General features: G+C 34.9%; 1 protein-coding gene across 19 annotated transcripts in view; it reads left to right on the top strand.

Annotated features, from left to right (window-relative positions):
* ANKS1B (ankyrin repeat and sterile alpha motif domain containing 1B) overlaps positions 1-27690 on the top strand; it is a 414782-nt gene that overhangs the window by 95144 nt on the left and 291948 nt on the right. For 18 of the 19 annotated variants that reach the window (XM_069000638.1, XM_069000646.1, XM_069000631.1 and 15 more), the window contains 2 exons: positions 4774-4914; positions 22555-22720. In XM_069000638.1, the coding sequence (XP_068856739.1) occupies positions 4774-4914; positions 22555-22720 (307 nt within the window). Of the gene's footprint in view, positions 1-4773; positions 4915-7335; positions 7400-22554; positions 22721-27690 lie in introns of those variants that run through there. The other variant, XM_069000733.1, reaches the window with a different exon arrangement.

Raw genomic sequence — 27690 nt, 5'->3', positions numbered from 1 at the left:
CTATTAGTTTAGTGTAATGTCAAAATAGAATACTAGGTAACAGAACTGTAACTTTTTACTTTTATTTCACAATGTAGGTGCGTGTTCTTTGGGCTTAGGAGAGTTAGAGGCACATCTCTGCTAGCATGATAGAAAATAATTACGTCTGAATAATTATTTCTACAGAAGAAACTTTGTACTGACCTGATTGTTTCAAACTGAGTGGCAGCATTTGGCTTATCAAAAGTCTGATTGCTTTCTGCCTCCTGTAAGCAGAAGGATATTGCCTTCTGGATTTCCTCTTTGCTGCTCCATTTAAAAATCTTGTTTTCTTATGAAGAGAAATGATAAGTTAATGTTCATGTCTCCAGAGCTATGATGCAATAGCAAACAGTAAATGCCCTATTATTTTGTACCTGTAGTAGTTTGCTGATGCTGTTTTGCTCTAGCAGATACTTTTTGAAAGGGTATGTGAAATACTACAAATGGATGATAATTATGAAAAAACAGATACAATAAGTAAGGATTTTGATGTTTGGTTTTTAGGTTTTGCTGGACTAGTACAGGAAAGATTCTTATGTGGTCTGAAACAAGGGAATTGAGTCATATTTTTCCTAGCAGAGGCTGCTTACAAATGTCAAGGCAGAAAGCAGACCAGTCTTCACTAAAAGCTGAGAAAAAGACGGACTGAAAGGAAATAAGACCTCTTGTATAATTTACTATATTCCTAGAGAAAACTTGTCTAGATAATAAGGTCATATGTTAGATAGCAAGTAGCTGATATCTGTTAAGAGGAAGGCCCTACATAAAGATATTTATGTATGTTTTATACATTGTGTACCACTGCTGAGCTGTGAACTTGGTAACTGTAATTAATAGGTAAGATTAAAGCTGCTCTCACCTTCTCGTCTCGTTGACTTTTAAAAATGGAACAGACTTTCTCTGCTTTTTCTGTCTGTATTCATCATTCTCTCTTGATAAATATTGGCTTGCTCTCTTAGATTGGGATAGAGATTCCAAGTTATTGATAGACAATCTGATGTACATACATGTTTTGGAGAATAAATAGCCTCTTTATAAAGTGTCCTTAAATATGAAGTATCCTAGTGGGCAAATTTTGCCTTTTATGCAGATGGAGACATGAAGAGGAAGTCTTCCATACCTAAATTTTTGAAGACGTGGTTTAAATGCTCATTAAGTATGAAAATGAGAGGTGATGTGATAAGATCAGTAGAGTCTGAAGAAATTTTGCACTAATTGTAGTGGTCCAATGTCCTTGTGCTAGATCTTACTACTTTCTCACTGCTGTATCATTACTTTGTTAGCCTCTTACTGCTGCAAGCAATGTCTAATACTTAATTTGGTGTTCCAGTAAAAACCAGAACTTTTAATAAATCTTTTATTCTCTATTAATATTTTCAGTTTCTCTCCCAAATTTCCCTTTTGCATATCATATTTAATATCAGGTAAGGTTTTCTGTCTGTTTTGTTTGAGGATATGTGTTGCTTATACTTGTGTCTCTTCTAACTTAGGCAGAAGTGGCCTTATTGAAGCTTAGTATTGCAGTTTATATTGACTTTGCCATTTCATAATGTCTAATTCAATTAATTGAGTAACTGTGATTTGGATGGCATTTTTAAACTACAGGTTTTGGGGTTATTTTAACTCAAAACAGGAATAAGTAAGAGGTTCTCAATTGTGTCTGTTTTACTTTAGTTGACAGAAATATCTTCTACTCTATTTATTTATTTTCTGAGAAGTGGGCATAAATAACTTTGGTTTTACTAAAACTCTCCCTACAGGGCTATTTCAAGGCTTCCCAGTTGCACACACAGAATTAGATTTTCATGTTCAAAGGATCTCCAAGGAGGCAAAATTAAATTATGCAACAGAACAGAAAAATTAAGAAGTTCTGGGAAAGGAATGAAGGCTGTGAGAGAGTAACAGGAAACTGTGTGGTCTGGGTTTGGAGTTTCTTGGGTTTGTGTGACAGTCTGAGGTCTGTGAATTGATTATAGATGTTTCTGTATCTCATTTGCCTCGTCCAGGTGCATCCCTCTCCCCAGGGTATGCAACCCCAGTCTATTGAATTTGGGGCATTTGTGACCCCTTTCTCTCATGCAGTTATTATCTCCTTCCCTCCTCTTTGCAAATGCAGCTTTCTTTCGCTGCAGTAATTCCCACACATCTCTTTCCCATTTCCTGGGAAGAACTGGGCTTCTGTCAGCAGGGATGGGTGAGAAAGGTGATGGCAATAACTGTTTCTTCACCCTTCACCTAGCCTTTTCCTAATGGTTCCTTTTTAGTGCTTTATTGGCAGCAGAAATCTGAGCAAGTATAAAAAGAGCTAACCCTGATCTGCAGTAGTCTGTAAATTAGTCTGTATCATGTTCATACCTGCATTGTCTAGTTGCATGAGAGTACCAGTCAGTTTATTCCAACAGTGTATCTAATGAACTCTGACACTGACTGATCCTTTTTGAATGATCAGGAGATCTGACTATATACTTCACACTTCCTCTCATTCATATTGACATTAAATTCCTGTGATTCACATTCTATCTTAGGCTATTTATATAAAATAAGTCTAATGGAAATATACAACTCTCATTCTGCTTGTGTATTTTGTTTTTTATCATCCAATAATTGTTTGGCATGGGGTTTTTTCACTCTGTTCCTGTAATGGCTAAATACTCATATAATCATACTCCAGTGACTCTATTGTAATTAATCTTCCTTTAGTTGTGTTGAAATTTCTCATTTATATAATGTGTATATGTTTTTTGTCTTTATAAGGTGTACTGACATTTTCATATGACTTTTGTCTTCATTCAGTTCCATTGGCTTGTAAGGTCATAGCTGATGTGTGTTACCTGCTTTCCTGTGCTGAGCACTGCTGCAGTTCTTTGCTTTTTTCTCCAGGGGGCCAAGAAGCACTTTATTCTCTGTTGCAGCAATGCTGAGATTTAAAATATAAATCTTCACCATTGAAGATGGCATCATAAATAGAGGGGGAAGACCTCTAGTCTGCTTCCTTTGTCTATACAAATACCTAGCAATAATAGTCTTTCACAACCTACACTCTGCAGAATTAACCCAATCCTTTTAATAATCAGTGTGAGAATATTGGTTGCTATGGCAACATATTCTGTGGTACTACTAGTGTGTCAAAATAACCTAATGAAATACCATGCTAAGAATGTTTTAGAAATTGACTTTTAAAATAAAAAGTAAATAAATCCACCTAACTTTAGAAGATATGGCTAGATTCATGAAGTCTGAAACATGGGAACAACCATTTTCTAACAGAGGGCAATCAGACTAATGGAGTGGGATATATTGTGTTTCTCATTTTTGATGTGTGATTTGAGATAGAATTTAGAAATATTTTTTCTGCTCAATTAATGGTATACCAAAAACATTTGTATTAAGAATTGAGCACAAGAGTCAGGAACTAAGCGATCCTCAGATGTTACACAACTTGAGTTAGTGCCTGTCTGTATGGTGCCTTTGTTTCTCTTACAGTTTCCATCAGCTTGTGTTCATCTTTAGAACTGCTGCTGTTTCTCTACTTTTCCCTCTTACTTTTCTTTCCCTTTTCTATTCCCTTCCTTGCAGCAGCATGCATTTCTTTATTCTATTGGCTAAAATAATCTGCATTTAAGTGTTGGGGATTTAAAAATTATTTTACATGGACCTCATAGCAGTGCTTTAGAGTTAATGTTACTATCAAATTGATAGTTGTGGTCAGCCATTGTTCTCAACAGTGTTATTCTGGTCAGGCAAAAATCCAGCCATTTCTGAAAAAAGCATTCCTAAAGACAGCATTTACTAACTGAGTATCAGGCAGGCTGCTCAAGCAAATGTGAAGCAGGCTAGAACAGCTATTCAGTATTCCAATTTAAATATGGACAAATAATTAAGATGTAAAAATTACTTTTTTTTAACTTGTAGCGATTTTTGTTGACATGAGATTTTAAAAATCATTCGTTACTGGGATAACTTTCCTTCTTCTTCCAAAGGAAAGAAATTAATTTCTCCTGAAATTAATAAAAGTTTAAAAGTTGCCGCTGCAATTCAGCTGGGGTGGACTATCCTGTGTAGCAAAATAAGATAAATATATGGGAACTGAACACTCTTCCTATTTCTGTCTGTCACAGAAAATTAGCATACTGGTTTAAGCAAAAATCATCATTTTTTCCTTTTCACTCAGATCAATATGTAAGTCACGGTGTTCATAAGTGAATGACTATTCCTGATACTTTTCATCCCTTCCAGACTATGAAGCAAAATAATACAAGTCATTTTTAAATACATATTTTGCCTAAAAAATAATGTAGCACATTTATTATTGATAAATATCATGCAAAAATTGAAACCTCATATTTTGATTTATTTAGTATTTTTTTTCTGCAAAAACCTTGAACTCATCCAGGCAAATGTTAGTTTTTATTCTTTGTGGAATGTCCTAAACCTAATGATATTACTGCAAATTTTAAAGTAAAATGAAGTAGAAATTGCCAATTTCTTTATAATAAAGACAATCAAGATTTTCAACATATATTAATATGTTCACTCAATTTTAAAGTATAATTGCATATAGCTTATTATGCACCCTCCTTAGAAAGTATTCTTTTCATACAGCAGTTTAACAGTTGAGTAGGTACTTTGTATTAAAATACCAGTTTATATTTTGGAATTTGTGAATGGCAGACTCCTAAGTTCATAAGGTAAAAAGTTTCTTTACAATATATCACCGTGTTTAATTTGAAAGTATTGTGTCTTTATGCACAGAGGCCTTCTTCAATGCGTTTATCACCAAGGGAGGAAGAAGATGATGATGGAGGTGAAAATACTTGTGGACCCTCAGGTTTATGGGAGGCACTGACCCCTTGTAATGGATGCAGGAACCTCGGATTTCCCATGCTTGCACAGGTATGTGATTCCCTTTTCATCATAAAACTTAATAACTATGGAAGAGCTGCTTAATCTCTGCCATAACCCTTAGAGTTATTTTTAGTCTTGCCTGATTCCCTTCAAAAGTGGTACTTTCACTCTTCATTTTAATGTCAAAATCTGGTTCCAGAATTAAATATTGAGGTTTGGTCACCCTGCTGTAATACTTATCCATATGAGTTTAATATGGAGACTGATGTTTACTGCCTCTATTTTAGACAGATAGTTGCTGTGTTGGATATCTTCCTTTTCCATCTGGAAAGAAATTTTGAAGTCACATAGTTTCCTTTGAGATAAGTACTCTATTTTTGACCAGCTTCTAATTAGTATAATGACATCTCAGCTACTTTCTTTATAGAATTAATTGAGGACATCATGCATAACTCAACTGATGTAAGAATATAGCCTAAGACTTCTCTTTGAAGATTATGTAAGTTAAAGAAAAGATCCCCAAACATTTTCAAATGCTCATGATAATACAGAAGAGAACAAATAGAAGTGGGTAATGTATTTGGGTCTAGGTCCCAGCAATTCTCAGAGAAGACCAGTCTGCAGTATCTACCAAAGCATTCCAGCAGCTGTGTCCTGAACAAGTGATATTGTATTGCTACAGAACAGGATGATGCTTATTGCTGCTTCTGGGTGTCCCTTGTTCTCTCCCCACACTATAAATTAGCACTCTTGTTTCTGCAACATTTTTCCTGCGCTTTTTCTTTTGTAGCATTGAATGAAGACCTGCCAAATTTCTGTTTAGAAATGTCTGGTTTTTTCAGTTGCATCCTTACTTGGCACTGCATTTAAATAGCTTTGTCAGATTCTTGTGTACCACGTTGGAATTACATATCCTGTCTCACCACACTTCATACACTGTTGCTTTCATACAGTGACTGTACGTTTTATTCCCTTTAAGTCTCATGGGACTTGCACCTGTTTGAAGTCAATGCTAAAGCCTTCCCTGCAGTCAATGGAAACAGGATACGGCAGCTAATGTGCTTGAATAACAATGAGCACTGCCCTGTTTCTTGATAAGGAGCCTTTATATTCCTTTCTCCTTTCAGCAGCTGTTTCCTACTTCATATTATCCATCACTTTAGACATTTGGCAAAGTGCAGAGTTGTCGGAATGATCCTGATTTGCAATAGGAGTACTATAGTTACTAATTCCTCATTTTTAAGCATTTGTTTCAAAACCTATTTCTTAAATGGAACTTTCCATATTTAAATGTGACCTAATTATTGTTAAACTTCCCTATGATGGACATACATGCAATTTTTCTTTCCTAATTTTAGAAAATGTTTTTGTTTTCCTTGTTTCTTTTTTTATGTAAGGTATACATAAAGGGTGCTATAAAATTGAGGCATGCCTTTGAAAAATGGGATCAAGTTTGGTTAGTTGGTTGGTACGTCTTTCCTATTTATAAAGAGAAATTCATTTCAACAGCGATGTAAGTTTTAATACAGTGATTCATGAATTAGTTTTATTCATTGTACCTAAATTTTAAGCTCAGACTTGCAATATCTCATCCTTCTTGCTCTGAGAACAATAAGATTTTTAATTATGAGTACAAAAAAAGAGTATAGTTATTATGCTTTAATTCATGATATGACAGATTGCCTTTCTAGATTGTTTTTATCCATAAAAATTGAAGACAGAGATAGTTTTAGTCTTTTGTTGATTTCTTTTTCTGGGAGAAAGGAAAGAAATTAGATAGTGAAAAATCTCCAAACTAAAGCACAGTGACTTTGGTTTTTATAAATTGTTGCTGTCACCCTATGCAGTCTTTCAAGATGTTAGCTAATCTGTTGGATCTTTCACATTTACTTCAGAATGCAGTAGAGAACATCTTGTTCTAAGGGATTGAAAACACAAAGTATGTATGTAAATTTTTGAATTAAGAACAGTATCTTGAATTGGTCTAACAAATTATATATTATATGCAACAGCATGTTTTAGGTAGAAGTGTAAAAATAGTTTCTGATACTCATGTCAGTGCACTAACATATCAGAAAGTGCAGACTTCATAACGAAGAAGCAGTGAGAGAAGGTATTTGACATGGTGTCTTAGAATCCATACTCTCCTAAAGGTCCAAAAATAGAGAAAAGGGTCTATCAATTACTTTTGAAGACAAACAAGAAGTTAATTTTTACACTTCTCCTTTATTTAAAAATAGATTTTACTATCATATAGATATATTGTGTTTGCACATCAAAGGTGAACAAACATAAAGATTGATTCTTGCTTTATGTACACAGTCAGAGGCACAATGATAACATGAAACTGAGTTTTAGGTGAGATTATGAAAATGTCCATCTGTGACCTAGTGAGCTAACAGTTTTCAATATGCCAAAGGAGAGGGAAGTAATCTCCTTGATAAACTTGGTTTCTTTTTTTGCTGTTAGGGAAAAAAGCTTGTCTGGAGGTACTTCTGGCATGCAGTATGTCATTGCTATCTGTACTGTGCTGGTAAGTGTCATTTCAGAAGGGACTATTACAGAAAGTTCTGTGTAAATTTAAAACCTAGCATAGCAGTAATATAGGTATTCTCAGGACAAGCAACTCTCTTTTACAATCCCAAAATTGGTGAAGTGCTGGAAGAGCTTTATGGAAAAATCTTTGTGTCTTGTTAAAATTTCAGGGGTTTAGGATATGCAGCTGGATTTTTGGAGGCTGAAATTTAGATATGTCTTCTTATTTTAGCAGAGAATGTATTCCATTTGTGGATTATGATTTAAGGTTAATTTGAGGCTGTTGCTTTGTTCTGGAGCTCATCTGTGGTTTAGGGCAGAAATTCCATCCTTGCTAAAACTGATGCATGTTTTTGTGAACCTCAGATGGTTCTCTGCCCATCTCTCCAACCAGCCGAGGTCCCTCCGAAGGGCTGCACAGCGCTCTGGGGTATCGGCCGCTCCTCCAGCTTTGTGTCATCAGTGAACGTGCTGAGGAGGCATCTGCCCCTTCATCCAAGTCATTGATGAACATGAATGATGAAGAGTGGTGTGCATGTCAGTCCATCATTCCTTCTTTCATTCCTTTTGGGGAGGACAGAACAGTAACTTCTGGAATCTCATTATACTTTAATGTGAAATAGGCATGAAGCAGCTTTGGCCTGGATGTGAAGGGACTGGAATATTTCAGCCATTTCTCTCAAATAAGTCTCCTTATGGCAGAAATCTTGAAGATAAAATAAGAGATAGCTCCTTTCTCTCCTACTTTGCCTGAATATATATTTTGGTAAAGTGGTGGAAAGCATTTTGAACAAACATAATTTTGGTTGAGGGTGTTTATTTACATTATCAATTGGCAAGGTAAGGAAGGAGAGGGAATGTAGTAAAAAAATGCAGAACACTCTTGTTTTCCAGTAATAAAATTGTTTCTTGTTCTTAATAATCAATTTGGCAGTGCAGGTTAATTTACTGTTTAGCTCCAAATATTTTTATTTTACCAAGTTTATCAGTACCCACATACATATTCATATTTTCTTGAGAATAAAGCAGCATAGTCTGAATGTATGTATATCATTCTATTTTCTTTTTCATGGATAGTGTAACTTGAATATTCCTCTGCTAAGGGGCAAACAGGGCCTGATGTACAGAGATAAATAGAGGGCAGTCTACAGTAAAAGAGAGACAAGTGCTGCAGAGTTCTCCATGATCCCTCCAGTATTATCAGTTTAAAGTAAGCAGTTCACATACCTTAATCTTGACAGGCATGCCTGCATATTTTTCCAATTATGATATAAAGTAAGTGTGAGATAAGGCAGGTTAACCTCTGTCCTGTTTAGGATGCTGCTGGGTCAGCTTGACTGGACTCTGTTTTGAACTGTGTTGTATATATAACTTAAAAATCCTGGCAGTTTTTCCCTGTGTTTGATGTGGTGACAACCAGGAGCACCTCATTTGTCTAACTGTTACAAAATGGAAATAATGTCTGTAAAGAGAGCAGTGCAGTTGCTATGGGAAAATTGAACTTTGATTCAAAAGCCCTAAGTATAAATCTTCATGTTGCCAGTTGCTGGGAAGCATGCCTCTTCAAAAAATATATGGAAAATTTACTTAAACATATAAATGCTATGTTTCTAGCTTAGTGTCAAATTTTCATCTTCTAAGAGGAAATTAACTTCTGGGAGACCTTGACATTTTCTTTTAAGACTGATCAAAATTCTGCTTATATAACTCTAGGGTTCCTAGGGTCAGGAACTCCAGCAACTTTGTTATGGATTCTCCTGTGGAAGAGACTTTCCCCACAAAATGCCTTTTTATTTAGAGGGAGGGAAGAAAAAGTGGAGTCCTAACTACATTTTTAGGAGATGAACTGTATATAATACTGTTTCTTTATCAATACAGGCTATGGTAGGAATATTTAAAGTTTAGAGTTTGATGCATCAGTTATTAGGGTTATGCATTTCATGTCTGCCTTCCAGAAAGTCATTTCGTCTGTAATTTTGTACTTCTTTTTGTAAATTTTAAAAAGTAATTTTTAATGGGAAGAAGTTTTGTATACTGTTTGTATTGTAGAAGCTAGTTAAGATTGTTCTTTAGAAAGCCTGACATTGGAAATTATTATGTTGCAATTATGTTTACATTTTCAAAGTCACTTCTGGACACATGAGAGATAAAGGGGGTAATTAAGTAAGGAGCTAACTCAATTTCCACGTAGAGATCAAGTCTATTCCTAAAAACCCCTCTGTACTGACACTCTCTGGAGAGATGCAGCATGACTCTATAATGTCTCTTTTTGAAAAATTTTATTATTGGAAATTTTATTTGGTTTTATTTGTTTTCATTTTAACAGACTCTTTCAGTTTTAACTCCTTCTATTTTCGGTTGCCTCAAAAAATTGTCTTACATTTTAAGCTCAGTTCGAATGTTATAGTCATTTTTTGAACTGCTAAGGTGCAGGGGAGGTAGCATAAAAGAGGAAGTATTTTTTAATAAAAACAGAAAAGCAAACATATTTTTAATTAAATGATAATGGCTAAAATTTTCAGCTTGGTTTTTCAATCCATTAATAACTTTACCTTTCAGTGCATTCAGTGGAAGCACATTTCAAACTAGACTAGTAAAGAAGCAGATTTGGATGATCTTACTTGGTGTTGAAGTTCTCCAAAATTAGAAACAGAAAGTCTTGTGACATTATTTAATTTCTGTGTTACAGGGGAGGAAACCTGTCATCTTGTTTAGTGGTGATATAGACAGAGAAAGCTTTGGCCTAAAATATGCCTGAGTTAGGATAGCCAGAGTAAGATTGTTATATTATCTATAATATTTTCCTATAGTTTCTAACCTTCAGTGAAATATAGTTTTTTCTTCCTAATTTAGTGGATTAAACTATGAGCTTACTTAAATGGGAGTTACATGGAAAGCTCTACTACCCATAAAAAATATTTCTGTTTAAGTCTTGATTTGCAGTGTTGTCTCTTTTGCAGTAAGCTTAAGTCTTATTAGTAATTTCGGGAACACACCACCCACACACTGAAGCAGCTACTGAAAAGTGCAATATGTATTCTGCCTAGAAAGAATCAGCAGGTGATGATTATACCCTGCCGAACAGTGATAGAAAATAAGTATATTGAAAAAATTGTGGCTTATTTTAGTGCTATGCTACATTTTCTGAGGGTGTTTTAAGGAATGAAGCTGAACGTTTTGTTCTTGCATATGGTATGTATTACATATGTAGCTGCTTAATTTCCAGTGTAAATTTGCAGTTGCCCATGGACTGCAGGTGTCTTGTGGCAAATGGATTTTTACTGTGCTAGTTGTGTAATCCAGACACCATTGCACAGGTATGTCATATGACCAGAGAAGATGTAATCTCTTCATCCTTGTGTATTTTCAGAATTGACTAGTCAAGCTTCAGGGTAACCTAATGGTTAAATTAGCTCTGCTTCAACTGCAAGTTTGGACGGGATGACTTCCAGAGATCTCTTTCATCTTGTTGTTAACATCTGTGTTCTATAATTCTCTGTAAACCTATGTGACCTCAGATGAGCTTATTGCTTTGAAAATTTAGCACTGACTCTGCAGTTTGCAAATAATTGTTTGTGAAAGTATGGCTATCCCTGTCCAGCACTGTATAAATCTGGTCACTGCTGGGATGTGTTGTCTCTTGGTGTGATCATGAAACAGCAAAATTAAATGGGATGACAGAGAAAGGAGAGGTGTCTAATTGTACTGAAATTGTTGACCTATGTCAGAAATAATCTGAAATATTGTTGACTGTAGTGGTTTAAAAGATGAAATTTAATTCCTATTAATGGTATTTAAATTCATGTAGAAATTAATGTTGAATTGAACACTGTCACATACCTAACTGAAACATGTCACAATGGTAATCTGGGAAAATCTTACCTAGTATAAGTATATTACATTTTGTTGGTTTGTAGTTTGCAGTTTAGTGGTAACCAGAAGACACACACCCATGGAATGTTTTTGCTTTCAGTGCTGCCTGTCAGATTATGGAAAAGTAAAAAAAAAAATTGAATTGCACAGTAAATAGGTAGTAATAACATATAGCAATTGGTTTTGTACATGAAAGAAGTTCAACTTAGTGTTAAAAGCTTCATGTTTGAACTTCAGCTGTTTCGTAACAGAAATATTAAAGCACTATATTGAACTTAAAAATTTATGTAGAAGTTCCTGGTTGATCTGACCAAATTGGGCCACTGTTCAGTATTACATTTTGTGGGAAAAAAGCCATCATTGATACATTGTATTTGTTGTTCTTACCGGAGTAACAGGAGGAGAAGAGTTTATGGACTGAAGTGCTGGTATTGAGCTATCTGGAGTTAAGATATCAGTTGAATGGGGATATCTGGACATGTTGATTACTAAATGGATTTGCTACACGGATTATCCATGAAGTCAAGCTTTGTGTCAGGTTGTATTTCTGTGAAGGGTTATTTAAAGGCACTTGACATTTTTGGACTTATTTTGAGCCTGAAAATCTACTTTCTATTTTGTTTGGTTTATTTTTAATCATGTTGAAAATATATCTGAGAACCCAGCTAATACTGGAACCTGTGAGGGATTTTTTTTTTTTTTTACTTCAGTTTTTATAATACAGAAAATAGTGTCTTCATAGAGTAAGTCCATGAGAAGTCTGTACAATTTATAGACCCGATTTCTTTCTGAAGAAAAGACCTGACTGAAAGCTGGACTTTAAAAAAGAACAGCTCTGTGGTCTGTAACTGTGAATCCTCTCTTGCTGTGCAAAAGGAATTGCATGCCTTTGGTTTAAAGTCATGTCTAGCGCTTGTATTTTACTGAAAACTTTTAATACTGATATCCATTATGTATGCTGGGTCTGAAAATGAGATAGATCCTGAATCAACAACTTTCTTAAGCATTAATGTGCTCAGTCTCACTTGGGTTTCCATACAAATGGAACTTTATAAAGAGATCTTATATTTTCACCAAAATTCAAAACTGGTCTAACAGTTTCTTAAAATCCCAAACTGATTGTTATGATTTTTTTTCACCACTAGCAACATGTAATTAAGAAGAACTCATGAACTGGATGTAAAATAAAATGAAACTGAAGTTGAGGGAGTCCATTTATGAGATATCAAAGGGAAATATATAAGACTACATTGTCTCATGTTTTCATGAAAAGCTATTTTGGATTTGTTTTTGATAGCAAATGTCATCTACCAATTATAGTGAAATACTTCTTTGTACTTTAAGGTCTCTCAGGAAGGCAATTCAGCTAGGAAATGGGAATCTCACGTTTTATGTTCTTCTATCTGGAATGGTGTTAAAACTATACATTGCTGTAGAATGCAGATGCTCTTTTCACTTTCCAGAAGCAATAAGCAGTTTAATTTCATAAAATCTACTATAATAGAAAGAAGGAACATTAATGCTCCTAATAGTATGGAGAATAGTTGTGTTCCTTTGGCGAAAGGGGGAGATAGCTTTTTAAAAAAAGTTATAAATATGTCTCTGTATAACCCAAACAGTCCACCAGGCATTTTGTAGATTTTCAAGATAAAAGATGCAAATGTGAAGACATTGAAGTTAAATAATAAATTGACAGTATCAAACCAACTGTATTATTTTTGGAGGTGCTATAATTTTTTAGCATCCTAGTTTTTGTTTCACCATATTTTATACTGTGAAAAAGAAGAGAGAAAATAAAATCTTTAGGCAATGTTCAGTCCTATTTATATCTACCTAATTTTGAATTTAACAAAATTGAGTCTATAACTCTGAGACAATGTTTTAGCCTAATGACCTAAGTACTTACAAATCACTAGGTTTGTCCCTAATTAGCTTTTATGATTAGCAGATACTACATATGCATAGCAGTTCTATATACACATAAACCTTTTTTTAATACACTATTGTAATCTGTTTGTATATGGACAGGTGATTAAATTCTGCCTTATTCAGACTGGTTTTATAGAGTTAGTGTTTTTGCATTGTGAAAAACAAATATCAACAGCAGAAAGTTGCTTCAGAAACCCATCTGGATGCTTTTGCTCCTTGTATCATTGGGAAAGTGTCCACATCTCTGAAGATGTTTGACTGATTGCTCTTTTCTGTTGAACAGGAAGCCACTGCGAACCAGCCAGTGTGAGACATGAAGTAGATGGATGTGTTTGACTACATGCCTAGTTTTTGAGCTAAATTTGTGTGCAAATTAAACACCAGGGCACTTAGAAAGGGTACACAGCTGACAAAGCAGAAGGCTTTGCTCCTTTCTACCCACTTCCAAAGTGGGCAGACTGAGTGTATCTTTTTTTTATCTTTTTGAATGCAATAATGTTCTATTGTAAGGTTCATGAACAATTTTTGAGCTGCCTCTTAAGGGATAGCAATCTTAGCATCTTTCTCCCACAGACAGTTATTTCTCATCAGGACTGTAAGATCAAAGAACAACTGCACGCACTCCACGGTTTGGATTTTTAGTGGCTGGAATCTCATTTTTGACCCAGAAAGAAAGATCCACTGCCAAGGGTTTCCTGTTGTCTGGCTTTAGTGGTTTCATGTTATGTCCAGGCATTCCAACTAGCAAATTTCTTTTATTTACCAACACTGTTTTCTCATCATGAAATTATGAAAGGATCTTGAGTTTGCAAATTACTTGAATGTTTGTTAACTTTTAGCATTGACATTGCTATTTTGAAGATGAGTTATTAATTTGATGAAATGTAAGAAAATAATTGAATCAGGACTGAGAGCAATAGATTCACTAGGGAAATGATTTGTTGTGTGAAAAATTTTTACCATCTTGGGTTTGGGAAGCACTGGCATAGTAGTTTGTTTGCATATGAAAGAAGGTCGCACAGCATTAACAGAGAATACCTGTGGTAAAAGTATTCCATATGGCTAGTGTGACTGCAAACCTGGAGCAAGACCCCTAAGTTCTTGTTAAATAGACAGATGATTCTGTGGTAGCTGTTCCAAAACTGGAATCTTGCAGTGAACCCATAGAAAATATAAGTTCCAATTTTATTGAAAATGTGATTTAGGTTCCCTTATAATCCTTTTTAATTTCATTTTATGTAATCTTCACATTCTGTTTCCATTTTTTAATAGCTAGGGCTGAGAATTTACAATGAGTAAGTAGATTATGATACCACAGAAATCATCATAGTAACAATTAAAGCAGTAGAGCTTTGACATAAACCAGTGGGATTTCTTGTTTAAAGAGCTGTACTGAAGGCGCATGTTTATTAGCGGAATGGTTTTCCTTCAGCGATGAGCAGTGAATTAAGTTCCTCTATTGTCCTTATATTTCCATCTTAGCTACTGAAATTCAACATGGCCACATTAGCTCTCATAAAATTCCCAAGTAAATAGGCACTATGGTGAGATAGCACAGAGCAATGGAGCTTCTTGTATCCATAAAACTAAACATCCATGTTATGAATGTTAGTGGGCTTTGGCACATTTTTGGCCAGGAAATAGCAGAGTTCATAGATTCCCATTCAGAACTACTGTTCTGAACTATGGTATGAAATAGAAAATTACTGGGTTCTTTAAGATCATAGGGGATACAGGCAATATTCTCTTAACTTGTGTTTACTGCTGATGTGCATATGTCCTCTGTTGTCATGGAATAACTTGTTTTACTGTTTCAAGCACCACTTCTAACTTACAGTTTGAATTTAATTTCCTTCCAATTGTCTCTTACTGTTAGGCTTAGTTTTCACATTGCTGAAATACCTGCAGACAAAGCTTATTTGGTAATATTTCATTAGGAAGTATTAGGTTTTACAAACTTTGCATGTTGCTGAGATCTTTAATGAACAATTTCAAACTCTTTTTCTGTTAATTTTGTATTCCACTTTTCAGTTGTGTAACAAATAAAGGTATATTTGTATGTAATAAACAAAGTTTTTTCGTTTTGATAATATGACTCTCCATAACTTCAGTATTTTAAAAAACATTTTCTTGTTCTTTTTGTTTTACTGTGGGAACATGTGTAGGAGAGATTTCTTTACAGAGAGTCTTGGCTTCTGCTGTTGCAATAATAACTTTTATAGCAAACATACTTAATTTTTTGTTTCTTCAGTGTCAAAAACTTCCAACATGGGAGATTGTCCTTCCTGAAATAGCAAATGTTTATTTGTCGCTTCTATCAAATCTATTGTATGTGGTATCAATTAATTGGTTTCTATTGTGCAAATTTGTCAGAGTATTTAGTTGGCTTCAGAGCACAATGCATGGGCAGATATAGGACATTTTCAAGAAGGACATAGGTTATTTGTAATAGATAATGGATTAACATATTGGTGTTAAATCTCTCTTTTCAAAGAAAATTTCTCCCATAATGTCTCATTTTAGTGATATTATCTGCCCTCCAATCGAGTCAGTTTAGAGCTCTAGGGTTACTGTTCACAGAGCTGTTGTGTTTTGCTTCAAGATTTACTTAGGTGCATTCAGTTCCTCTCTCCCCTTCACAGCAACACATACATTTTTCATTTACTGGCACAGTAATTGATAGAAATTAAGCTATAAAATGTGAGAAATGTGAGTCTGCTTAACGTAGAGTAGTGTTTTAATTGTTTTCTGCATTTGCTGTCAAATACTGACATCACTTTAAGGTTTCTCAATATCTAACATTTTCCATGGTTTCTGCCCTTATAATGTGAGGAATTATTCTTCATGTTTGCTGCTTCAGTTGGAACTGTGTGTGTATGTTTAAAACTAGGCATTAGAGCATAAGCATCTTGCAGAGAAGTATTGTTTCCATGGAGCTTAGGTTTCAGCTCATTTTATCTTTTTTTAATATAATAGCCTTTATTTTAAAGAGGCATTTTCCCATAGTTTGATACTCCAACAAGACATGATTTTTTTAACGTCTTTCATGAAAACAATAGAAAAAGGGAGGGTATTTAAACTGGAAATTGCTTTCTAGTTTATAATTATATTTTTTTTCAGCTAAACTAAGAATCATTTACTAAAACAGTTATGATATTTTGCTGCATTGCCATACACAACAATTAGCATTTGCATAAACCAGATTATGTACACTTTTAGTATATTCTTTGTCACAGTGAGTTATTTATTAGAGGAAGCATCTGCTCTTTTTCATGGCCTTAGTGTTGAGTGCATGGGAAAGCATGTAACATGACTACAACAATCTAACTTCATTTGAAATGCTGAATATCTGCCAGTTAGAATTATGAAAACACTGCATAAAATATAGTGACATGTTCCTGCTGCTGAGGTTGGCACTGCATTCATTATGCTCACAATTTACCCATGTCTTCAGATGTTTATAGTTTAGGCTATAGTAGTGATTTTTTGTGTTGTAAGGCATTGTAGGAATCTTTAGCTTTCAGGGATTCATGTCTGTAGAGTTTTTGTATGAACTTTTAAATTCTAAACAGGATATGTGAAAATATGCATTGGAAAAGGAGAAAATAAACCTACTTTTGGGGTGTTACATAAATAATACTCATTTTTTTTCATATATGAAGTTTGAAAAAGCAAATCTAAATTTTGAATGGTTTCTGAAAAATTAAACATCATGTTTACATTTCTAAGTAAATACACAGGACAACAACTCTAGCGTGCTTTTTAAAATTGGTGTTTTTCTCAGCTCTGTGGAAGGCTTACTGAAACTTAAAAAGGCTGTTTCAGGTGCTGAAGGGAAATAATTATTTCAGTTAACTCTGTACATGTATTATTCCTACAACAGCAAACCCACAATTTCAGATGTTTGGTGCAAGGGTAAAAGAGCATATTATTTTAAAATCTGTATTAGAAATACTTTTTGCAGACCAGAGTAGATTCTCCAGTGTCATTACCCTTAAATAAGATTATTGGTGATTTTCCAGATTCTGTAATATATCAGGAACCTTATTGTATATTATATGACAAATTACACATTCAGAAGTTTCTAGCTGTCATAACAATGAACATTTATGATAGTTTGATTCATGGCAAATTATTCTAATTGCACGATATCATGAAACTTTCTTTGGTTAAATTATTAGTAATAGATAAATGTGTTTTTACTACCCATAAATTACAGTAATATTCCTGATATCTTTGACTGGAAAGGCAGTCAAAATAAATATTTCACCATCTACTTGGGCTTTTGGGTTATTGTGACATAGGAAATACTTTCAGCTGGTTTTGCTTAGTACATTATTGTAGCAAACTTGCACAACGGCCTTCAGGTTCAAGTGTTTCCCTTTCCTCCTTGCTGCATGTCAGAAAACTGTTCTGATTATCTCCCATCACTGGTCAGGACTTCTTTCTTGCTTGAATTCTTGATTCCTCTCAGCAACCTTCAGTTACTTATCATTAATATTTCAGTGTGAAGTGTCCCAACCCAACAAGGTTAAACATCAGTCTGTTTACAAATGTCAAGAAGTATGTTTGATGAAAATACATTCAGACTAGATGTAAGAAAGAAAATTTTTTACCATCAAGATGGTGAAACACTGGAATAGTTTTCCCAGGGAGGAGGTAGATGCCCCATCCCTGGAAACATTCAATGTCAGGGGCTCTGAGAAACCTGGTCTAGTTTAAGATACCCCTCTCCATAGCAGGGGTTTGGACTAGATGACCTTTAAAGGTGCTTCCTACCCAAACCATTCCCTAGTTCTGTGATTCTATTACATAAATGGGATAAATTCATTGCTCACTCTCACAATAATCATAAGCTTTGGGTTGATGGGGAATGTAAGATCAATAACTCTCCAAAGTTTCATCAATAAGGTATCATTGTACTCTTCTAAGGAACAGCTGGGCAGAATTTATCATATTATGATGGAAGAAAAGCCACCTGGATTCTACATACTAGTCCTCTGGCCTGCAGCAAGCCAGGGGAGACAGCACAATACCCTGGTGGATCTCAAGGGGTATGTCAGAATTTAATAGCTGTTCTTCGCTATCTGTATAAATGAAAAAAATATTTCTAAAGGTGGCAAATATATTGCATTTTTCCTTTCTGTATTTCCCAGATTATTTCTCCTTTAAGAGGAATGTAATGTGTGCGCCTGGTGTGTTGTCCCATATTCCAGGGAAGTAATAAAGCTTCAAGTGACCTGATTTGTATAGGAGAGGATATTGACAGAATGAAAAATTTTCTGTTAAGTATGAATTCCATCTTCTTGTCAGAGTGTCAGTTCAGATTAGATGCCTTCTGAGCCTCTATTGTTTTATTCATAGCTCATACAAACACAAATTTGCATATACTGCTTATATCTCAGCCCTTAAGCATACATCATTCAGTTTGATTGTTAAAAGGAAGGCAAGAGTATATAGAAGGCAGAAGCAAGAGCAGCTAGAAACCTGGCAAAATGTGGAAAAAAGGTCTAACTCAACATCATGTAGTTTTTGAAGATTTAGTCATGTTATGGCACATTGTTTCACAACTGTATATAACTCTTTGCAATGGCCATATAGATATTTTAGAAGCAATTTCATTCCCACTGATAAACAAGCTCTTAGCCCTGCTCAGGTTTCAGATTGTGTGTCATAGGTATTATACCATCAAGCGTATGCTCAGAAGAGACCCAGCTGACTGCAGGCCTATGAATAAGGGCCACAGTGTGTCCTGTGTCCCTGGCATGTGCTCTGCAACTTCAATATCACATTACTGTTTCTTTCTACAAGACAAAAAATCTAATTTCTATTTATCAGTATGGGTGGCTGTTCTCTAGTGATTTCCCAGGGACTCAGTCACTCTCAATCTTTTTTTTTTTTTTTGTTACTTCTATTGTGAATGTATTTTTATCCTTTCCTTATTTTAATGTACTAGCAGTCCAACACATGATTTTTATGAAGTTATTAATTTCAAAAAAGGACTAATTCTGTCTTGATGGTGGTGGTCAGTTGTATGTCTCATGTTCAGCAATTTGGAATGGTTAATAGCAATTTGAGATTGAATATTCTCTTTTTAAAACAAAAATTAGATTATTTTGATTTCAGGACTAAAGATAAAGGAAAAGTATTTTTAGAAGGTTTTATTATGCAGTTGATAATAACTTGGACATGTAGAATTACTGTAGAGTTACTTGTTACTGCAGTTGGTGAAGAACTTTTAATCTTAGATAAAAACAGAATCACATTGCTTCATGCCTGATACTTAAAGACAATCTTACGTCATCTGCTAACATCTAACTTGAAGTTAGTGAATTAGTTTAGATCTTAGAAATTTATAGAAATGCTCAGTACCAGCAAAATGGAGAACATATTGTAACGACAAGAAGACTTCAGAATGCTTTTCTCCAGCTATGAGAAATTTTCTTTTTTCTTTTTGCTACATATGCACTTTTTAATTAAGGTTCATAATCTTTGCTTAATCGGTTCAATTTCAGGCTTTCTAAAGTCTTAACAATTCTTTTTTGACTATAACTCATTTAACTTCTGCTGGACATACTATTATTATATTTTATTTGTTAGAGAGATATTTAGTAAGAATTTACTTGTCAGTAGTTTACATTCGAACCATTTTTTGAGTAACTCCATCATCTTTATTTATTCTTCTCTGACATTTATATTCATGCAGTGTTAATTACAGAATGTTGAATTACATTCAGAAAATCAAATTCAATGTTAAGAGCAATTAGGAAAGGAGTAGAGTACAAAAGAGGGAACATCATTATGTCAGTATGACTACTTGGTGAGCCCTCATCTTGAATGAGGAAATCTGTGAAAATGTGAACCCTGTCACATCACTGAAGACTGAGAGGATGAAGGGTGACAGGGATGGTGAAAATCCGGGAACAGTTGGGTGAGTAGGGTTAGTATTTCACATTCCTTAAAGGAGAGAACATGGGAAGTGCATATGTCTGTGAAATCACAAGGAGAGGAAAAGTAAAGAGCTACCCTTCATGGCCATCTAATGTATAAAACAGCCATGTCAAACTTGGTGAGATAGCTAAAAACAAAATGGGGGGCATGCAAACTGTAAAAGGGGACATCTAAAGGCAACTTGGGAAGGTAATTCTAGAAAGTTGGATTGGTAGACATGCAAAACAAAGTCATCACCTTTTGACTATGAAGTGTGAGACCCACAAAGTGTTGCAGGAGGAGAAGCAGTTACTGCATGCTTGACCTGGTCTCATGTTGGCTTCACTGTTCTCTAGGTCAGCACTGTTGGCTACCTTTACAGACAGAATATTGGGTGACACAAAGTGTGATCCAATGTCTATTCTAATGTTTTGTGTATCGATTTATAATGTTGTTGGGTTTTTTTTTGTTTGTTTTTTGGTTTTTTTTTTTTATGTGGCTGAATTCAGGTACTGAACAGTTTCACTCTGGAGTTTGGTCGCAATTTTAAGGCTGCAGTATTTCTTCATGGGCTTCTCTAGGCAGATTTACTATAATTAGGGTTTTGGCATTCTGTCTTAAATGCATGTTTCTAGAAGAGTACAAGGATTAAATTGAAGTCTCCTGTTTTATTAATTGCTCTGATAAATAGATTTTTGCCTCTGCCTTTTTACATCACACTTAAATGGACAGGGTAGAAATTCCTTTTTCTTCAAGGTTGGAGGGATTCCTTTTCTTGTCCTGCAGTTGCACTTCAACTGCTTCAATGCCTCTGTATAATTTTCTATTAACTTCATTTAAGGAATGAAATGGCTTAAGCTAATAAAGTTACATTTGGAGCTGCAGGAAGCCCACTTGAAAACTTTCCTAATCCTTATTATGTCTACTATGTGGAACTAGTTACTATTAGTTTATATCTGTGAGACTACTGAGAGCTCATACTCTGACTAGGTATAAACTGGAAGGGGTGAAACAGGTAGAGACACAGCCACATTCCTCTTTTAGACATGTTTTTTGAATGCTGACCACCAATTTTGTATTGTTTGATAGTATATACTAATTTTTTTATTACAAATGCATCTTAGTATTCTATTTATTTTATTTTGTATGATTTTTCCCTGATCACTGTTTCCAGTATTCATTTTCAAGTTCTTTATTGGTTTAACCTGGGATTTAAATCTGTCTCTACTGAAGTCATCAAGAAGAATTTTGAAGTGAAGCTCCTCTTGCTCCCATCTTAACCCTGTCCTTCAAGAGGCCTTGAATTATTGCCAAGCTATGAACTCTCATAAAGATCAAATGAGCACAATGACCAGGACAAAAAAAAAAAAAAGGCAAGAAGTTGAGTCATGTAATTATCTGCTAACAGTATAAAATAAATCATTTATCTGAAAAGGCACTGTTACCTACAGCCATAGTTTGCCTTAGGTAATGTAAGTTCTTGGTGAAGAAATTGTTATTCCACATTTTGTTTCAGACATCACATTTCTCAATCATTTTCTGAGTAGGGCTATAATAATATCTAACTGTCAGGGTGCTTTCTTGCCCTTTGCCTTTTATTATATCATATTTGATTTATGTCTGATGCTTGACTTTCCGAGACATCCATATGTCCAATGTAAGAAGGATGTGGAAATATGTCTTCGACCATGCAATTGCTTTCTGCTGGGATTAAAAAAAAATAAATCTCTGGTGAAACTCTGCTGAAACTGGATGTTATCTTCTTATTCATGTTCAAAACTAGAAACAGTCTGCTTGATTGGATTACTGTACCAGCAAAACTTCTAATTCCCTTTTTCCCCTCCCTCAACATTTGCTAATCAGTAGAATTTGCTGTCCGTATCGCTGTTATGGTACCTTTTGTCATTATTTTGCTCAAATGTAGAGCAGTAATTCATCTTCATTCACAGCCTGGGATCCTGCCTCCCATATGTAGAAAACATATTTTTAGTTTTCTTATATGTAATATAAACATTTTGTAAAACCATCCCTGAAGAGAATGTAATTGTAGTGGTTAATGTAATTGTTGCTCTCAAGAAATACAATTAAAAAAAAAAAAAAGAGACATCCCCTGAGTTAGAACCTAGCAAAACAGGTATGGCAAAAGCAGTTATCTGGCTTTTGTTAAATACAAAGTTTGATGAATGAAGTTCTTCTGTAAACTGAACAAGAACTGTATTATACAAAAATTTAAAGAAATAAGAAATGTTATCTTCTAGCATGCAAGTAATTCTTCTGGTCTGATACAGTTTGGATTTCAGCAGAATATGGTATTTAATTTGCTGAATTCTAAACCCTGCAAGCCAGAGTTATTGAGCCTGGTTCTTTTCCTGTGTCATCTGAGAAATATCTCTCTTACCTACTTAAATTTTTGCATTTCAGGAATCTTATTCAAAGAAGAGAGGTTATGCATTGGAAGCAATACCCTCTGTACCTCTGGATGCAGTTCCTTCAGAAAATGACAGCAGTCTTTGTGATTCAATAGACATAGCAGTCACCAAAAAGCCTTGTTCCCTAGAGATAGCAAGAGTTCCTTCCTCAAGACCAGGTAAATCACCAAATAATCCTTTACACAGTCATTGGTTTAAGTGTTAATTTATAGAATATATAGGTTTATATTTTTAAGCATGCAGCACTGTTTATTTATGACAGTATGATTATAGTCTTCCATTAGCTACCATAAGAGCTTCACATCAGAATAAAGATTAATAGCAAAATGTTGTAGAAGTGAAAACAAAGCAGATGTTTAAATACTTTCCTAGATAGATACAAGGTTGCAAAAAGCCAAATTATAGTTTCTTGTAGTCGAGCCTTTTGCAATAATCCTTTAACCAACCTGTTTCTTTTTTTCCTAAGTATTGCTTAGCAACAACGTTATGGAACTAGTTCAAAATTTAAAGTACTCTGCATTTTCATGTTACGTGAAGGAATATCTGATCCATTTTTGAAAATGAAATAGGGAATGAGAATTAAGGGAAATATTAAATGACAGTTTGACAGGCTGCTATTTGTATTATATACAGGTTTGAACAGCAATGAGTTAAAATAGTTAAAAACTAATAGAATTATGATAAGTCAGATATTATGCGTAAGTATGACATTATCTGTAAGAGCTCTGCTTACATTCTCCAAAATGATATGATCTCTTCCATTACCCTTGTTTGAACTCTTCATTAGTCACCACCTGGTACAGGAATTTCAGAATGTACTCTTTTTGCTCTAATTAATTGGACTGAGAGTCTGCTTTCACAAATGACACTTCTCAGCAGCAGAGACCTATTTGAAACAGGCAATTGACTTTCTGACCTGTGTGATCTTGATTAGGAATCATAATTTGGGTAATATGCAAGAGTGACAGATGATTGTTGACTAACATCATGTTATTGATCTGGTCTGTGTAAGGGGCAGCACCTTCTTGCTTTCACAGCTGAACTAGTATTGGAAGAGTGCCAGAGCTGTATGAGGCATAGTATATGAGGGCCAGATAGCAAAATACAGCTTTGGAGTTTGCAAGGTAAGGTGGAGTGGATCATAATTCCCACCCCTCCATTAAATTTGGGCTAAAGAAGACTTGAGGGAACCCGTATTATGAGCAGCAGTCTAAAAGGTGGCACAAAATAGGATAGCATCTTCATAGCATAGTTGTACAGCATGAACCAGAATCTGACTTGAGGACCAGAATGACTACTTGTGTTTCTTACTTTGTTGATGATTTTGGCTCCGATAATCTAAAAAAAAATTAGTCTGTGCAGGACAATATTGTAGTTTGTTGTTCAGTAAAGGAAGAAAATACCAAATTATCTTTTTTATTTTAAAACTTCAACTTGAATAATCACCATAAACATATGTATTGCACTGGAAAGACTGCCGTACACATACCCAGTGAACTGGTAGGGGGAGTTCATTACCTGCCTTCTTAGTAATGGGGCTCAACAACAACGCTTTCCATTGTAATTAGTATTTTTTAAAAAAAGAGGGAGTTTTCACTAGTTAAAATACCAGGCTTTGGAACTGAGCTCTCTGCTGAACACAAGCATTTTCCTTAGGCATAGTAAGTCCATTAAGATCAAGGTGAAACACAGATCCTATAAAGGACATTTTTATGTCTTAATCTGGAAGTATGTTTTGTGTAAAGTTTAAATTTGTGTGTATCAGAGGCCTAGAGTATAACCAGGGAAGCTGTAGGACATTCATGCTGTAGGCACCCATGGTATTTGTAAGATCTAACAAGATCGATGAGTTGACAATACAAATGTACGGTAATTCCTTCTGTCTTAGTTTTCCATATACCACTATGATATTTTCCCCTTGGCATTTTATTTAAAAGAACATTTGGCTGTATAGAAAAATGTAGTTTTATTTTAAGCTCTAAATGTAGAAGTTATCCAACTGGCCTGGCTTGCAAGCCATATCTGGAATCGTGTTGGCTCTTATCTTCTACTACAAATGGACCAAATGAAATGAAACACGTCACTCTCAGTTATAAGGTATTTAGCACTATGTGTAGTTGCATGTGAATGTCACCCTGCCACTTTAGGTCATATAGATTTATTGCTTGAATAAGTTACATATGATTATAGATCATTTATTTAAAAGGAATATCTAATATTACATGCTTTTTTCCCTGAATTTCCCTCCATTTTTGTGTCACTGAGACATGCCAACTTTGGGAATACTGTTTCAAATTTCTGTATTATGTGATATGTAGGGCTCTTTAAGAACATGAAGCAGCACTTTGAACATAAAATTGCATCTGTCAGTCTCCTCTCCCTAGGTAGTAGGCCAGTGTGATCAACACTCAGCACTGTCTGGGGCATTCGTACCTCTAGGCAGCAGAAGTGAGGCTGACTGCACTCCGTGATTGCAAATTATCCTTTCCTGTACTGAGAGGAAAGGTCATTCTGGCTGGCCTTTCAAACTGTAGAGCTACATGTTGCTACTGTTATCTACCCTGATAGTAAACTCCTAACAGGTTGGAAATAGTCACCTTGTCAGCCATCATTCTCTGATCTACAGGGGAGAAAAAACAGACTGCTCTGTAGTTCTCCTGAATTTTATTGTTGAACTCGTACTGAATCACAGAGGATGAGAACTCCATGCAACAAATGGTAAAGGCTTGTTAGATTTCAGGGAGAAAAACTGAATAGAAAGCAAATAAAAGTAGTCATAAAGTTGGTTACCTGTACTTTTGAAATCCTGTGTTGTGTGAGTTTTATGTTGGTTTACAAGAGATTAGGTTTATATAGGAAGAGAAACAGTTACATTTATTGGTTTATGCTGGCAGTTAAAGCAGTTGCTTCTAATTAGGACTGATTTAAGACTAAAAAAGTCTGCATGTGTGTCCCAGTCCAAGTTAAACTGTTCTTTGTTTCTGTGATAGATTGGTAGGACAAGTTTGACAGAGTGTGTAAGCATTTCTCAGCATTTCTACCTTTAAAATAATTGTTAAGACACAATAAGAATATTCTAAATACTGCACTCTTTAAGACCATTTTTTTCCATTAAGTAAAATGTAAATTTGGGTTTAAATTTTCATAGATCAATCTCATAAAATGAATATAAAATAATTGATTCATGAATCAATCTTAGTGATTCTTCTGTTGGATATTGTCCTGTTGGATATTGTCCTGTCCTCTTCCAGGACAGTATCCTTATTCCTTAAACTAGACATTTCTGCTACTCATTTTAATTTCTGCAGCACTCTTCTATTTAGAAAAGAAGTCACATGACATAATTAATCTTGAAAAATAGTAATGAAATTTTAATAGTTCATAAGCCATGCATTAGTATTGTCCTTTTACTTTCAGGAATGTAATGAAATTTTGTGAACTATAGCAACAAATCGTCTTGGAAAAGGTGTAAATGAAGTTCAAAAGGTGTTCCTGAAGTTATTGTGGTTTTGTTCACTTCATATAGAGTCCAGAATACTGATTTAGGTGTTCCACTAGGCTGCTTTTGGGGCTCTGATGTTAAAGACCCTTACAGACTTAACTTGTACAATTGGTAGCTTAGACATTCTGTACCACAGTCCATCCTTGCACCTCATAGTGTCATCCATTTTATTTAGGAGAAATATTGAATAAAATCTGAGATACATTGCAGAATAAATTTTTTTTGGTTTTTTTATTGTAGTTAAGTGCATGTCCCTACCCAGTAGGGAGATTATATCTCTTTGAGTCTGTTTTTATCATTTCTACTGCAGAAACTCCCTATGAGTGAGACCAGGTGACAGTTTACATGCTAAATTTTCAATAATAGTGAGTCAAGGCCAATAATAAATAAAATATTTTTAGGTCTCCTTGAATATTATCAGGAATTAGAGAGGACTTTTCAAACTCTGTTTCTTCTGAACAACTTGTGGAAGAAAAAAACAACCACCTTCCTTGGAAAATTTAATCTGTCTATGCAGATTAACAAAGGTTTTAATAAAGCATCTCAATAACAAGAAGAGACATTTCTCTATGTAAACTGCATGAGATTCACCATTGGATAAGAGAATTCTAGTTCAAGAACCTATTATGTTTTGTTATGTTACTTCACTGTGGCTGCGGGTCAGGGACACCTTAGTGAGCCATCTTCAACTCTGAAAACAGCTGAGCTGTGGCAAATCAGAACTCAGTGTGGGCTGAAAAATCCAGCTGAGAAATAAGATAAATACTATGGGGCTTCACTTGTGCTGAGCTCTCAGCCACTGCACAGTCAGCAATTCCCAGGTCAGCAATTTTAAAGATAGCTCTTGTACAGCTACTCTACCCAGCTATATCAAAGATATGGATTCTATCAGGGATAAAAATTGTCCCTGAATATGTGATGTGTTGCCACTAGCCTGTAGCAGGCAAACACAAGCCAAGGAGCTGAAACATAAAGAAAGAGATAGCAGCTATTCTGCTTCTTCACCCAGCTAAGTGTATTTGAAGCAATCTTGCTGTTGTCAGTCAGGATGTTTTCGTTATTTAAAAAAATTACTTGATTTGTGCTTAAATGCCAGTAACTTGTAAGGAGGACCATGCAGTTAATAAATCTGTAATTAATCATACCTTTTCCTTATAGCCTCAAATCACAGAAGGGAAATTAAGAAAAAGATAGTTGACATTGAATTAATACAATATATCAAACTGTCCCCAAGCTGGCCAATTCTTTGTAATATTAGGGTTTGAGGTTCTTTTGCTTTCTCAGTCTGGCATCCCTCTCTTGTGATTACAGAGAAAATGAACCTGAAAATTTGTAGCCAGTGTGTCAGATCACCTTAGCTTGCATTCTTGTGTCTGCTGTTTAACACTGTGTCAGCAGTCTCATACAGATATCTAGGAGACAATTCTCCAGAAACCTGAATTTAAAAAAGGGCCTAGCTGTCATAAAATTTTTATCAACATTAAAATTTGTCTTTTACTTAGTTTCCAAAATCATCAAATACTTGGCTTGGTAAATAAAATTCTATTTGTTGGATCATCAGTTTCTGTTTGACTTCAGTAATCGGGAATATTTGCACACTTCAGTTTTCCAGATTGAGATTCAGAT

Source organism: Aphelocoma coerulescens, chromosome 1A, assembly GCF_041296385.1.
Source record: "Aphelocoma coerulescens isolate FSJ_1873_10779 chromosome 1A, UR_Acoe_1.0, whole genome shotgun sequence".
In the NCBI taxonomy this organism is placed as follows: domain Eukaryota; kingdom Metazoa; phylum Chordata; class Aves; order Passeriformes; family Corvidae; genus Aphelocoma; species Aphelocoma coerulescens.
This window is presented reverse-complemented; position numbering and strand designations above follow the sequence as displayed.